The 15,389-nt window shown below is 51.8% G+C and overlaps 1 protein-coding gene across 12 annotated transcripts in view; it reads right to left on the reverse strand.

Moving 5' to 3' along the window:
* The window catches only part of ARHGAP27 (Rho GTPase activating protein 27), a 37,830-nt gene that overhangs the window by 14,940 nt on the left and 7,501 nt on the right, over positions 1-15,389 (reverse strand). For 6 of the 12 annotated variants that reach the window (XM_055257827.2, XM_055257826.2, XM_055257824.2 and 3 more), the window contains exon 1: positions 1,728-1,924. The exons of 3 other annotated variants lie outside the window; for them this stretch is intronic. In XM_055257827.2, coding sequence (XP_055113802.2) covers positions 1,728-1,784 — 57 coding nt within the window. In that variant the 5' untranslated portion in view covers positions 1,785-1,924. Of the gene's footprint in view, positions 1-1,727; positions 1,935-15,389 lie in introns of those variants that run through there. 3 more of the 12 variants (XM_055257820.2, XM_055257822.2, XM_055257821.2) reach the window with 3 other exon arrangements.

The following is a 15,389-nucleotide window of genomic DNA, read 5'->3' on the forward strand; positions in this document are numbered from 1 at the left end:
ACTCCTCTCTCCTTCCTCCAGGCTCCTGTGTGGCTGAGAGGGGACCCTTCACCCCACTTGTCCTTTCTCTACCCCCACCATAGCTCTGATGTGGCATCCTGTAGTCCAACCACAACAGGCCTCTCACTGGCCCCCAAGAGAAAAGGCATCCTCCCATCTCGATGTGTTTGCTCCAGCCGTTCCCTCAGCCTGGAATTCCCTTCTCTGGTTCTCTGCATACCCAAATCCTGCTCTCTCACGGTGCTCAGCTGACAAGCCTCTCCAGGGAGAGGTCAAACCTGCTGGCACTCTGCTCACTGCTCTGTTGAGGCCCAATGGCGTTCTGCCTTGGTGGGCAGCCAGTTGTCCAACCATCTGCCCACCGCCTCTGCCCCAAAAGGCAGGATTTTCTTGAGAGCAAGACTAAGGATAATGTAGCTGATTCCATTTGCACCCCCAGCAGCTGAGCCAACGCCCTGAAGCACACAGCAGGTCTGCCACAAACTGCTTGAGTACACAAATCTAACTCATGCCCAGTTTCAGCAACAAACATGCCTGACATGACAGGAGAGCCTGGAATGAGCTTGAGCTTTCTGAGGAGGAGGGTTGGAGCCACAGAAACCAGGAGATTCCTGGGGAGGGCAGGATGGAAGCAGCAGGGAGAGGAAGGCAGAGGAACCAGACACACCTCTCATCCTCCCAGCTGAACCCACTGTGGCAGGGGTTGAAAGGCTCCACCAGGGGTGGATGAGCTGACAAGGAGCAGGCTCTTTGGAGCAGGAATTTTTACTTGGCAGGCTGTAGGCCATGGCTCTGAGTCCACGAGGAGTCCCAGGCCAGTGAGGCTGATGGGGCCCTCACACGAAGGAATGTCCCCAGCAGGTACAGAGGAGATTTGGGAGGTAGAAGTTTAGGTCCCCAGCATGACAGGGCTGTCACAAGGAAGAGAAGACGTGGTATCACGCTGCAGGGGCACAGCAGCTTTCCTCTGAAGGAAGCATTCTGAGGACTGGGGCTGCCAGAGACACAGGCTGCTTCTGGAGGTAGTGAGGGGCCCTCACTGGAGGTGACTGAGCAGAGTCTACTCCCTGTTAGGGAAGCCACAGCCTTGTGGGTGTTGAACTGCAGTGTCCTTCAGGCCCCTTCAAACTCTAGAACTCTCGGCAGACCCCGCACAGTGCTGAGATAGAGATGCTCTTCTCTCCTGGCAGAGCCTCAGCTGGGTTCTAACCAGCTCCTGGGGCCAGGTGCAGTTACGCCCTCCACATCCTCTGGCCTTCAAGGAGTTACAGCAGCGCCTGCCACCCCTGCCCTCCTCCTGGCTCCTGTTCATGGAGGCCCAGACAAGACCCAGATGCAGCTCACAAGCAGGGGCCTGACTACAGGATCAATGGCTCTTGGGTCGCATCCTAGAGACAAGAAGTGGCCTTCCCACCTCAGGCCAGAGGAGGAGCCAAGAGGGACCCGGCTCTCAGGCTTCAGGCTGCCCAGCCCCCTGGCACTTCCTTACAGTGGTTCACCCCTTGTCTCCAGTTCCCTCCCCTGTCCACAAGCGGGTGGCAGCCCTGCCACTCTTGCCCCAAGCTGACCACCTCTTGGATGGGCAGGGCCGCTGAGAAGGAAAGAGAAAAGGAAGTATGAGCCCCAACTTCCAAGAGGCTCCCTGCTCTGAGCCCCACCTCACCCAGCTCCTAACAGGGCTTGGGGTAGAGGCCCACCGGGCACCCCTTGACCCCAGTGTCCCCTACCTGTGCCCGCAAGGCTCGACTCTGCCTCCTGGTCACTTTGGCGATCATGTCCACCATCCTGGCCCCTCTGAGCTGCCGGGACAGAGCCCTGAGAAGGTTTTGGGGGTGGAGCCCAGGGGCACTACCCCAGTGCTGGCACAGGGCAACAGGGAAACAAGAAGTTGCCGAGATGGCGGGAGGCTGAGACTCTAGCCCATTTCCTGTCAGGGCTGCGGAAGTGCTGCCTGAGTTGGGGCACGGGCGGGGGGGGGCGGGGGGTGGAGGGTATTTTTATGCTTCTAGAAACACTGCTGGCTGCCCCACTCAGTGCTCTAATGACCAGTGAGCCACATCCCAGGCCCAGACACGGCCATGGTGTGGGCTGCACAGGGGAAGATCACGGCCAGACCCAGCCACAGCATGAACTGCACAGAGAAAATCACGGCTGAGCCTGTGGGGGAGGGGCGCGCTGCACAGACAGGACGAGCAGAGGGGGCGCTGAGTGCCGGGGGCCTGGGCTGGCCTGGAGTGGCTCCTGGGGCGGAAACAGGACAATGAGTGGTTGTCCACTCCCTCTAGGCCCAGGGAAGGCGTGATGGGAAAGAGGAAGCTTGTTGGGGGGGGGAGGGGAAGGGTTCCCAAAGAGGAAGGGGTCTGGGCAGATGTGATATCGCAGGGAGCTAGCGTCTGGACTGTGCCAGCCCTGAGGAGGACAGGAAGGATTCTGACCACACCACTATCTGCCCGCCTGACCACCTGGGTCTGTCTCCTGCAGACTCGATCACCAAGATGCATATGCCCTCCCACGCCTGCATGCCCACATGCGCCCACTCCCACTTGCGTGTCAACATACATGTACAAGTATGCCCGTGCCTGTCCCCTCCTCTCTAAGGACCCAGAGAAGAGGGCCAGGCACCAGCTTCTTCTAGGAGGAAGGTTAGATCTTCTTCCTGGCCTCTCTTCCCTTCACCCCCTCGTGTGGGGGTGACAGACCCCAGCCACGCACAGTGGACACATGCCCTGAGTGAGAAGTTACAGCCCCTCCTCTGAGCCCATGGGTCCATCTTATCTTCCCTCCTCCCTTAGAAATGCTTCCTCCCCAGGCTTAAGGGCCAGGCAGCACTAAGCCCACCAGCCCACCCCTGCTGAAGGCCACCTCCCTTCCTGGTCAGGCTCTGACCCCCACCCTCCCACTCTAGGCCCATTCTTCCTCCTCCGGCCCCCGCCCTGGCTCTCTTTTTCTCCCCTGCCATGTCTCTCAGCCCCTCCCCTCCTGTACCCACTGTGCGCTGGGGACAAGGACCCCAAGCAGAGCCAGGCACAGTGTGAATGTGGGGCACAAGACACTTGGAGAGATCACACTAGGAGCAAGACTGTGCCCCATGCCCTGCTCGGCCCGCAAAAGCTCTCATACCAGTGTCCCATCCCCTGTGCCTGACTGAGAAGCCCAGACTCCAGGGGTAGACTAATCCCCTCCTCCCTACCAGGGTGGAGGACAGCGGGAATCACAGAAGGCTGGAGGCCTCATGCTTATCACACACCTGACCCATCTCTGTCCCCACCCTGAGGCCAGGGATGTGGACTCTCTCTCTCTCTCTCACACACACACACACACACACACACACACACACCCTACACACATGTGTGGGCATATGACAGGTCACCAAGGGATATGCAACCAGGCCCCAGAGACAGGAAGAACCTCTGTAAATTCCAGGGAGGCCAGAAACTCTGGGCCACCAGGGAGGAGCTGGGTGGGGAGGGGAGAGAAGAGGACAGGTGTGGAACTCAGGCCCTCAGCACTGCCCTGCAGGTAGAATGGGGGCAGTGACTCCCTATGGCAGGGGCCAGGAGTGTCAGTGTCAGGGCTGGGACTGCCAAATGGGCAGCCAGCAACTCATCTGGCATCTCACCTGCTTCTCTTCCCCAGTAGGAAGCTGGGCCTCCATGATGTGGGTCTCCCATGGGGCTCCAGCCCCAAACCATAGGGAGTGAACAAACTTACACAGTTCCTGCCTGCTCTTGGCCACAGAATTTGGCTCTCAGGCCCTGTCTGGGCTTCCCTTCCCCCAGTGAGAGGAGGTGATTACCACAGTGGCTCCCAGAGGGGTCCGCCTCCCTCCACCACACCCTCAGGCCTCTGAGAGGCTCAAGGGGGAGGGTCAGGAGAGGTTCTAGAACAAACCACCTGCACAACACCCCTCCTTTCTCCACTCGGACCTCACTCTTCCCTCCCAAACCCTCATAGGAAGTGCTGGGGCAGGAGCAGGTGCACTAGGAAGACCCAGTCCTCTGGGGCTAGAGGCAAAATGAACGCCTCCAAACCAGGACTTGGCCCAGGAACTGGCTCAGGGGCTGGCGAGGGGACATGGTGTCCTTTGTTGACTCAGTGAGTCTGCTCTGTGCCACCCAGGCCAGGTGGAGGGAGAGCCGGAAGGAATGGTGATCCTTGCCTCAAGGAGCTCAGCCATGTTCACACAACAGGTCACTCCCCCAAACACATGTTCTCCAGGACAGAAACTGGGTCTCCCTTTAACCATCCCAGCCTGGCCAAGAGCTACATGTCCAGGGGAAGGACTGGGGGAGCTGGGGGTGACCCCACAGGGTCCTGGGCCTCAGGCCTCAGTAGGCTTTAGGGAACCGTGCCTAGCTCAGCCCTCTGAGATTCTGATGGAAGTGGTTTGGGCCGGGACCTGGGGAAAGTGTTGAATTTTAAGTCTCCTTGGGTGATTTGACTGTGCCTCCCAGGTGAGGTGCCACGGCTCAGTATAATCTTTTTTTTTTTTTTTTTTTTTTATGGAGTCTCACTCTGTCACCCAGGCTGGGGTGCAGTGGCTTGATCTCAGCTGCGTGCAATCTCTGCCTCCCAGGCTCAAGTGATTCTCCTGCCTCAGCTTCCTGAGTAGCTAGGATTACAGGTGCCTGCCACCATGCCCAGCTAATTTTTGTACTTTTAGTAGAGATGGGGTTTCATCGTGTTGGCCAGGCTGGTCTCAAACTCCTGACCTCAAGTGATCCGCCGCCTTGGCCTCCCAAAATGCTGGGCTTACAGGCATGAGCAGCCCGGCTGACTCAGTGTAATCTTATTGCATGGATGTGGGGTGAGATTTCAAATGTAACGGTTTCAGATGAGACCCTTTTCTTGGGCTTGGGGCAGAAGCTTCCATTGATTCAGAGGGAAAAAGAGTGGAGCCGGAGTCCAGAGACTTGGACTCTTGTCTAAACTCTACTTCAGCTTCTCGCCGAGCAGCTGCTTGAATTTCTGGGCCTCAGTTTATTCATCTGTAGAACAGAGCTGTCAACCCTACCCCGTCACAGGGCTGGTTCTATGAAAGAACCGAGCGGGCCCTGGGTTCCCACACCCATGGGGATTGAGGGAAAGCAGGCCTGCACTTCTGCTTTTCTGACTTCAGGTTTCGATTGGGTGCCCTCAGCTCCGGACTCCGTCCCCAGCCTCTGGGTGACCTCATGGGGCTGCCTGCCTGGCCTGCTCCTCCAGGGTGGGGTGGGAGCTGGGGTGGGGCCTCCGCAGGGCTCACACCGCTTGTGCTCTAAGTAAGGCTGGCAGAGACCCAGCAGGGCCACTGGGGACAGGAGGGATCAGAAATGGTCCATGAGGGGCTGGGCGTGGTGGCTTAGGCCTGCAGTCCCGGCACTTTGGGAGGCTGAGGCAGGAGGATCACTTGATGTCAGGAGTTTCAGACCAGCCTGGCCAACATAGCGAAAACTTGTCTCTACTAAAAATACAAAAATTAGCTGGGTGTGGTGGCGTGCGCCTGTAATTCCAGCTACTCAGGAGGCTGAGGCAGGAGAATTGCTGGAACCTGGGAGGCAGAGGTTGCAGTGAACCAAGATCGCACCACTGCATTCCAGCCTGGGTGACAGAGCGGACTCCATCTCAAAAAAAAAAAAAAGAAATGGTCCATGAGGGAACCTCCCAGCCAGCGAAGGCTGTAGGGATGAGCCAGACTAGGGAGGTGGGAAAATGAGACCAAGGAGTGGTCACCTTCTGCCTTCCCACTCAAACGTATCTGTGTTTGCACCCACCATTCCTTCCCCCTCCCTCAGTGGAAGGCACAGGGGCCTGCCGTCCAAGCCAACCTCCCCAGCCCAGTCCTGAAGGACCCTATAGCCTCCCACTTGCTTGGAAGTGGCCTCACCTCAAATTTCCAACCCTTCCCTTCTGACTACCTTTGTCCCTTTCTCATTTCAACAAACTCAAGGCCTCTCCATGTTTTTGTTTTTTTTTTTGGTTTTGTTTTTTAGACAGCGTCTTGCTCTGTCGCCCAAGCTGGAGGGCAGTGGCACGATCACGGTTCACTGCAGCTTTGACTTCTTGGACCCAAGCAATCCTTCTGCCTCAGCCTCCCAGGTAGCTGGCAGTACAGGCCCACACCACCACGCCTGGCTAATTTTTTTTTTTTTTTTTTAGAGACAGGGTCTGACTATGTTGCCCAGGCTGGTCTTGATCTCCTGGGCTCAAGAAATCCTCCCACCTCAGCCTCCCCAAGTGCTGGGATTACAGGCCTGAGCCACTGCACCCAGTTGGTCTCTCCATCTTTTTTTTTTTTTTTTTTTTTGAGACAGAGTCTTGCTCTGTCGCCCAGACTGGAGTACAGTGGCATGATTTCAGCTCACTGCAAGCTCCACCTCCCGGGTTCACGCCATTCTCCTGCCTCAGCCTCCTGAGTAGCTGGGACTACAGGCACCCGCCACCATTCCCGGCTAATTTTTTGTATTTTTAGTAGAGACGGGGTTTCACCGTTTTAGCCAGGATGGTCTCAATCTCCTGACCTCGTGATCCGCCCGCCTCGGCCTCCCAAAATGCTGGGGTTACAGGCGTGAGCCACCGTGCCCGGCTGGTCTCTCCATCTTAAAAAGAAAATGTTGACCGGGCACAGTGGCTCACACCTGAAATCCCAGCACTTTGGGAGGCTGAGGCAGGCGGATCACTTGAGGTCAGGAGTTCAAGACCAGCCTGGCCAACATGGTGAAACCCCATCTCTACTAAAAATACCAAAAAAAAAAAAAAAAAATAGTCAGGCGTGGTGGCAGGTGCCTGTAGTCCCAGCTGCTTGGGAGGCTGAAGCAGGAGAACCACTTGAACCCAGAGGTTGCAGTGAGTAGAGATCTCACCATTGCTCTCCAGCCTGGGTGACAGAGAGAGTCCATCTCAAAAAAAAAAAAAAAAAAATTTTGTTCCCTGGACCCAGCTCTGCATCCCCTTTTAACAACTAATTCCTTTTTCCCTTCCTCCTTTTTGAGCCAACTTCTCTGTCCCCTCACTTAGACAACCAGCCCACTGCTTAGAGGCCTTCCACCACTTCCTTGATGACAGATCTGGTCCTCCTTTGGCCTGACTTCTCTCCAGTGTTTGCTCTTTAAAATCCTCTCCTTGGGCATCCTCGGGCCAGGCCTCCTGGTTTTCCTCCTTTTTCTCTGCTACTGCTCAGTAATTGGCTCCCAGGCTCCACCTCCTCTGCCACGGCCTCATGCTTGGTGTCTCACCTGGCTTCTCACTCCACCGCCTTGGGAGAGCCCAGCCCCACCGGCTGTAGATCAACAACTCACAGCAAAGTCTCCAGGCTCCCATATCCCACTGCCATCTGGATGTCCTTTGTACATGTTGAAAACTGTGTGCCCCAAATCAAATTTGTCCTCTCCCTCCTCCTTCCCCGATCTTAGCATCTGAGTGACATCTACCTCTGTCACTCAAGGTAGAATCATCCTTGCCTCCTGCTGGCTTTGCCTTATCTGACGCTGAGCCCCATTGATCTGACCAGCCTAAGCCTTGCAGACCTGCCTACCAGTTCTCAGGTAACACCAGGGTTAGAGGAAGACGGAAACACTGCTGCAAGGAAGCAAACAGACACCTTGCAGGCAGGGCAATGAGTCAATGTCCAGGCAGAAGGAAAGGGCGGGGCTCTTCAAGGGAGATTGAAGAGACAGCCAGATGCAAGGCATGGACTTGGACGGGATCCTGAACCAAACAAACCAGCTGTGAGAGAGACGTTTTAGGATAAGGCAGAAATCTGACGATAGCTTAGGTCATAGATGACACTAAGGAATTATTGTTAATTTTATCAGATATAATAATGGTAGGGTGTTTAGGGAGAAAGACATCACTTTTCAGAGATGCATGCTGAAGTTTTTAGGGGTGAAATATGATGTCTAGAATTTATTTTATTTTATTTTTTTTATTTTTTGAGACGGAGTCTCGCTCTGTCGCCCAGGCTGGAGTGCAGTGGCGCGATCTCGGCTCACTGCAAGCTCCGCCTCCCGGGTTCAAGCCATTCTCCTGCCTCAGCCTCCCGCGTAGCTGGGACTACAGGCGCCCGCCACCACGCCCGGCTAATTTTTTGTATTTTTAGTAGAGACAGGGTTTCACTGTGTTAGCCAGGATGGTCTCGATCTCCTGACCTCGTGATCCACCCATCTCGGCCTCCCAAGGTGCTGGGATTACAGGCGTGAGCCACTGCACCCGGCCTAGAATTTAAAGTCATCAGCAATAAATAAATAAAAATAAACATGGCAAATATTATTTTTTCTCTTTTCTCTTTTTTTTTTTCTAGTAGAGCAGCCAGCAAGGAGCTGGTTCCTTGCTAGTGTTAAATCTAGGCAATAAGTAACTGTATTCTTTTTTTGATTTTTTTTTGAGACGGAGTCTAGCTCTGTCACCCAGGCTGGAGTACAGTGGCGCAATCTTGACTCACTGCAACCTCTGCCTCCCAGGTTCAAGCAATTCTCTGCCTCTGCCTCCTGAGTAGCTGGGATTACAGGCGCCTACCACCACACTCAGCTAATTTTTTTGTATTTTTAGTAGAGACAAGGTTTCACAATCTTGGCCAGGCTGGTCTCAAACTCCTGACCTTGTGATTCACCTGCCTCGGCCTCTTAAAGTGCTGAGATTACGGGCGTGAGCCACTGTGCCCGGCCTGTATTCGTTTCTTAAAAATATTATTAGCCGGGCGCGGTGGCTCATGCCTGTAATCCCAGCACTTTGGGAGGCTGAGGCAGGTGTATCACCCGAGGTCGAGAGTTTGAGACCAGCCTGACCAACATGGAGAAACCCCGTCTCTACTAAAAATACAAAAAAATTAGCTGGGCATGGTGGCCCATGCTTGTAATCCCAGCTACTTGGGAGGCTGAGGCAGAGGATCACTTGAACCCAGGAGGTGGAGGTTGTGGTGAGCCGAGATCGAGCCATTGCACTCCAGCCTGGGCAACAAAAGCTAAACTCTGTCTCAAAAAAAAAAAAATTATTTTTGACTAGGCGTGGTGGCTTATGCCTGTAATCCCAGCACTTTGGGAGGCCGAGGCAGGCAGGTCACCTGAGGTCAGACTTTCAAGACCAGCCTGGCCAACATGGCGAAACCCCTCCTCTACTAAAAATACAAAAATTAGAGGGGCATGTTGGCATATGCCTGTAATCCCAGCTACTTGGGAGGCTGAGGCAGGAGTATCACTTGAACCCGGGAGGCAGAGGTTGCAATAAGACAAGATTATGCCATTGCACTCCAGGTTGGGCGACAGTGCAAGACTCAGTATCAAAAAAGAAAAAAAAAAATTCTTTGTGTCCAGGCATGGTGGCTCACACCTGTAATCCCAGCAACTTGGGAGGCAGAGGTAGGTGGATCATTTGAGATCAGGAGTTCGAGACCAGCCTGGCCAACATGGTGAAACCCCGTCTCTACTAAAAATACAAAAATTAGCCAGGTGTGGTGGCACGCACCTGTAATTCCAGCTACTCAGGAGGCTGAGACATGAGAATCGCTTGAACCTGGAAGGTAGAGATTGCAGTGAGCTGAGATTCTGCCACAGCCCTCCAGCCTGGGTGACAGAGCAAGATTCTGTCTCAAAAAAAAAATTTTTTTGGCCGGGTGCGGTGGCTCACACCTGTAATCCCAGCACTTTGGGAGGCCGAGGCGGGTGGATCACAAGGTTAGGAGATCGAGACCATCATGGCTAACACGGTGAAACCCCGTCTCTACTAAAAATATAAAAAATTAGCCGGGCACAGTGGCAGGCGCCTATAGTCCGCCACTGCACTCCAGCCTGGGCGACAAAGCGAGACTCTGTCTCAAAAAAAAAAAAAAAAAAAAAAAAAGTTTTTACTTTTCTTCATGTTGGACATTTTCTTTTTTTTTTAGTTTTAAATTTATTTACTTCTTTTTAATATAGAGGCAAGGTCTCACTGCGTTTTTCAGGCTGGTCTCGAACTCCTGAGTTCAAGCAATCCTCCCACTTCGGCCTCCCAAAGTGCTAAGATTACAGGTGTGAGCCACCAGGCCCAGCCTATTTGGACATTTTCATAATAAAAAGTAAAAAAAAAAAAAAAATCCCTTAAACTTTTTACTATTCTCCATCCTCATTGTCACTACCATATAAGCGTGTGGTCTCGGCTATTTGGGAGGACGAAGTGGGAGGACTGCTTGAGCCCAGGAGGTTGAGGCTGCAGTGAGCCGTGATCGCACCACTGCACTCCAGCCTGGGTGACAGAGCGAGACCCTGTCTCAAAAAAGAAAAGAAAAAAAAGTTGTTCATTATTTCTCAATTGGAAACAGACTTGCCCTTCCAGCTCCCCCTGCCCCCGAAGTGTTACAAAGTAGTTCCTCTCCCTTTCATACACAGCTCTGGAGCTGGGATTCTGGGAATAAGACCACTTAAACCCTCCCTGTTTCCCCTCTGCTCCCAACTGCCACCTGCTACTACTGCCTGAGTCAAGCAGAGGCTGGGGCAGTGGGTGGGTGGTGGGACCTGGCTGGCATAGGTGAGAGGCTATGTCTGAAGTGGAGGCTCCCAGGGGAACCTTGGGGCAGGCTGGCCCATCATGGGACCCTGGGGAGAAGGCAGGGTGGCTCTTGTACCCTTGCGCCCAGGAGCTGAGGGGGGCCAAACAGGTGGGCCAGGTAGTCTCTACCCATAAGGCCAGGGCACCAAGGAGACAGGGAGAATTCCTGCTGGTGTTTTGACATCACAGATGTCCCATGCCCACAGGCCCACTGGCAGAGACCACCATCTCTTCTCCACTCTAGGGCCCCCCCACCAAGTGGGGTACTCCTGCAGCTCGACCCCAGCTCCGGGGAGCAAAGTCATATAAACTCACTCTGTGACAGCTCAGCAGGGGGAACAGAGAGAACCACCAAACCAGCTGCCACCACCAGACCCCAGCACAGCCGGGACCCGGGACACACTAAACCAGCCGCCGCTACCAGGCCCCAGCACAGCCGGGACCCAGGACACACTAAACCAGATGCGGCTACCAGACCCCAGCACACTTGGGACCCAGGACACACTAAACCAGATGCTGCTACCAGACCCCAGCACAGCCGGGACCCAGGACACACTAAACCAGATGCGGCTACCAGACCCCAGCACAGCCGGGACCCAGGACGCACCAAAGATGCCATCACAGGTCATGGGGAAAGACAAACTTGTCAGTGAAAGGTCACAGGACAACTGGCTGCCCATCCAGAGATAAACATAAATAAACAAGTATATAAATAAGGGAGGGTCCACATCTCACTCTGTCCATCCACAATAACCCTGAAAGGATTAAAGATTTACATTTTTAAAAATGAAGCCATAAATACAATCAAAGAAGAAAACAAATTCTAATATGCTGTATGTATATACATATATATAAGCCTATATATTTTATATATGTGTCTATATAGATAAAAGACTTCAATATGCTGTATGTACATGTAAATATATATAATATATACTATGCTGGCATGTATATATATAAAAGACAAATATGCTGTATGTATATATATATATATATATATATATATATATATATATATATGTAAAAGACTTTGTAACGAAGACTCAAAATATAAAAGCCATAAAATAAATGAGTGATACATTGGACTACATAAGTATATTTTAAGAAAACTTGTGTGGCAAAATAATGCTATTAGCAGAGTCAAAAAACAACTCAGGGTGGGGGAGGGAATTACAACTCATGTAATAATAGACAAAGGATTATTTTCCCTAGTATAGAAAAAGCTACTAGAACTCAATAAGAAAAAAGCCCAACAACCCAATACAGAAACAGGCAAAGGATATAAATAGACCATTCATAGAAAAAAAAAAGGCGGGGGGGAACAAACAGCCCTTAAATATATGAAAAGATAATCTTACTGGAAAGAGAAATGCAAATTTAAAGTACCTTAAGATAATACATTTTATGGTCAGGTTGGCAGAAAACAAAAGTTTGACAACAGTCAGTTGGCAAGGCTTTGGGGACCAGACACTCTAATTTGTGTTGGTGAGGGCACATTGGTATACGCCTCATGGGACATACTCATCAAATACCTATTATTTACCTTTTGACCCCAAAATCCCACTTCTGGAATTTTTCCTACTTCTACCTGTACATATATAAAAGAGTATATAAAAGAGTATTCATTATGACATTGTTGTAACAGCAAAAAATGGGAAACATCCCAAATGCCTGTCAACAGGAGACTGGTAAAATGGATTATTTGTAGTTGTAGGGAAGGAGACAGACCTCTTTAGGTACAATCTCCAAGATACATTGTCAAAGAAATAAAACAAAAAGTAAACAAGGTTTTTGTTTTGTTTTGTTTTTTACCTTGTTTTACACACAGGACGGTGTTGCTTAAGAGAGAGAGAGAGAAAATTAAGTAATCAGATACATAGTTATACTAGTTTGTACTCAGAAACTTTGGAAGAATGAAGAAAGAATGAATGAAAGGGGTGACTTTTGAGTTGATGGAGAACAGAGCAGGGAAATGGTGTACATGTGAGATTTTTACTATAGACTTTAAAATATTGCTTTGATTTAAAAAAAAACCTGTAAATATACTATCTAGTAAAATAAATTCAAGGCTATTGGCAAAATGGAGGGGCTGGAGAATGCAATTACAACTTGAATACAAACTCTTAAGGAGACTCAAATCAAGCAGAGTTTTAAAAAAGGACTGATTTTGGCCAGTCGTGGTGGCTCACACCTGTAATCCCAGCACTTTGGGAGGCTGAGGTAGGTGGATCACTTGAGGTCAGGAGTTCCAGACCAGCCTGGCCAACATGGCAAAATCACCTCTGTACTAAAAATACAAAAATTAGCCCGGTGTGGTGGCGCACACCTGCAATCCCAGCTACTCAGGAGGCTGAGGCAGGAGAATCACTTGAACCCAGGAGGTGGAGGTTGCGGTGAGCTGAGACCATGCCACTGCACTCCAGCCTGGGTGACACAGTAAGACTCCATCTCAAAAAAAAAAAAATTAAAATAAAAATAAAAAAAGAAAATATGCATTTTTCTTACATGTCTGTGAAAAACTTAGCAAAATAATTTACTTGGTCACAAAGAAATTCATAATAAATTTTAAAAGTGGAGAGTTTACACATCTGGAGAAAATGAATGCTTTCCTAGTAAAATATAAAATGGCCAAAATTAACTAGAAGGTGAGTAGAAACTCAAATAAACTAATTACCACTGATGAAAAAAAAATCTGCCACTGAAAAAGGCACCCGGTCCAGAGGGTTTCATGAGAGGGAACTGTAGAAACCTTTTGAATTCATCTCTGTCAACACCTTCCTCCTCCAGGAAGCACTCTTGGATTTCCCTCTTGCCAACAAGATTCTGGGAGGGCAGCTCCTCCAACATGCCCCCCACAGGTCTTTGCAGACATATCATATCATATCATATCATATCATATCATATCATATCATATCATAATCTTCCATACCATAACTGCCATGCCATACAATATCATCACTGGATCTGCTGTTCAATTTCTCCTGGACAGTAAGCTACCTGAGGACAGGAACTGTCCTTTATTTTTCATTGCTCCCTAGCCCCCAGTACAGCGGCTGACATTCACTGACTAGGTGAATATGGTAAGTGAAAAAGCAGAAGGCACGATCGTCATTACGCTGTGATGTCTCTACGGGAACTGCCCAAGACATACGCATAAGAAGGCAGAATAAATGGGAAGAAACCAACATGCTAACAGTCATTCGATTGAGATTTCCTCCTATTATTCAAATATTTGTAATGGAGTTAAGCTATTTTTGTAGGGAGGGAATAGTGATTTACACATTTAACTGGGCCAAGGAGGAGAAAGGAAGGGGGAGGCTGGGAGGATTCTGCAGGCAGGCCCTTCTGCTACCTCTGCTTCCTCTCTCTGGCCCAGTCCCTAGACAGACACGGAGGCCTAGGCAGGGGCCCATGCCCCCCTCCCTTCATGCCTCACAGGGGACCCCCAGCCAGGAGAAGGCAAGGAGGCAGGGTGGGCACCCACAGCAGCCTCAGCTGGACAGAAGAGTCCTGCAGGCCTCACCCGGCCCAGGCAACAGCTCTGGAAGTTCCCTCAACACCAGAATCCTTCTGCAATCTGGAAACAGAGCTTCCCAAATTTTAGCAAGAGCACCTGTGCCCCTATGCCCCTGTGCCCCAGAGCCCTAGTCCTGGCAGCCCTATTTCCCCCTCAATATGAACCAACAGCCACTGACCTCTCACTCCCCGGCACAGATCCAGCTCCAAATCTCCCTCACATTCAGGCATGGAGACTTGACCACATCCCTGGTCATCAGCTACCCACTGGTCACGATCATGGACTTTCCCATTCCCCAGGGCCTGGCACTGACCACCCATCCAGGCTGGCATTCAGTACTGATGCCCACCCCTCCCTGTACTGGACGCAGTCAGCTCTAAGAAGGGCAGAGAAAACAGGTCTATGGAAGTTAAGCTATGAGGACGCAAAGGCCTAAGATTGATATAATGGACTTGGGGGACTTGGGAGTAGGGGAAGAGTGGGAGGGGGGTGAGGGATAAAAGACTACACACTGGGTACAGTGCACACCACTCGGGGTGACGGGTGCACCAAAATCTCAGAAATAGCCACTAAAGAACTTATTCACGTAACCAAACACCACCTGCTCCAAAAAACCATTGAAGTAAACATTACAAAAAATAGGTCTAGAGTGAGGTCAACTGCTGAGGCCTGGGAAGAAAGGGAGGGGGCAGGTGGGCTTGTCCTGGGGCCCATCTCAGGCCCCTGGGCGGTGAAGGGAGCCAGGGACTAAGAGGTGAGAACCAGACGCAAGCTCCAGCGAGACCTGAGGAGATCATGGGGCCTGCAGAAGCGCCGGGGGCTGGGGGTGATGGGCAGGAAGATCTCTGGGGGGACAGCAGTGCGGGGTGAGGGTGGGAGGGAGATCCAAGAAGCTGCTCTCTCCTAAGTCAGGGCCCAAGCAGGCAGAGGGGCTCCTGGGACAGCCTGGGGCTGCAGGTGAGTCACTGGGAGGGAACTGGGTCAGGTGTAAAGAAACCAGCAGGGCCGCCCAAGGGCGGCTGCTCCACCTGGGGGTTGGGGGTGGGGGTTGCCAGAGGAGAAAGCACGAGCAAGGGGCTAGCTGGAGTCCCCTCAACTTGGCCTCAGCTTCCTGCTGTTACCGACACCCTTGCCAAAGGCCCCCTGGCTGGCCCCGAAGGGGGACAGGAGGGTCTGTCCCAAGGCCAGTTTCTTTCTCTCAATCACAGCGGCCTCGGGCTGCCCTTGGAGTTTGTCCTAGGAAGTGGGTGCTGGGCCTGGATCCAGGGAGGAGGGGCCCCCAGGTGGGTTTTAGGATTCGGGAAAGGGAGGGGAGAGAGTGGGGAAACTGCTGTGGCTGCCCTCTAGTCCCTCAGGGGCGAGGACTCACTCAGTT

This window comes from Symphalangus syndactylus, chromosome 20, assembly GCF_028878055.3.
Source record: "Symphalangus syndactylus isolate Jambi chromosome 20, NHGRI_mSymSyn1-v2.1_pri, whole genome shotgun sequence".
Taxonomy (NCBI): Eukaryota; Metazoa; Chordata; class Mammalia; order Primates; family Hylobatidae; genus Symphalangus; species Symphalangus syndactylus.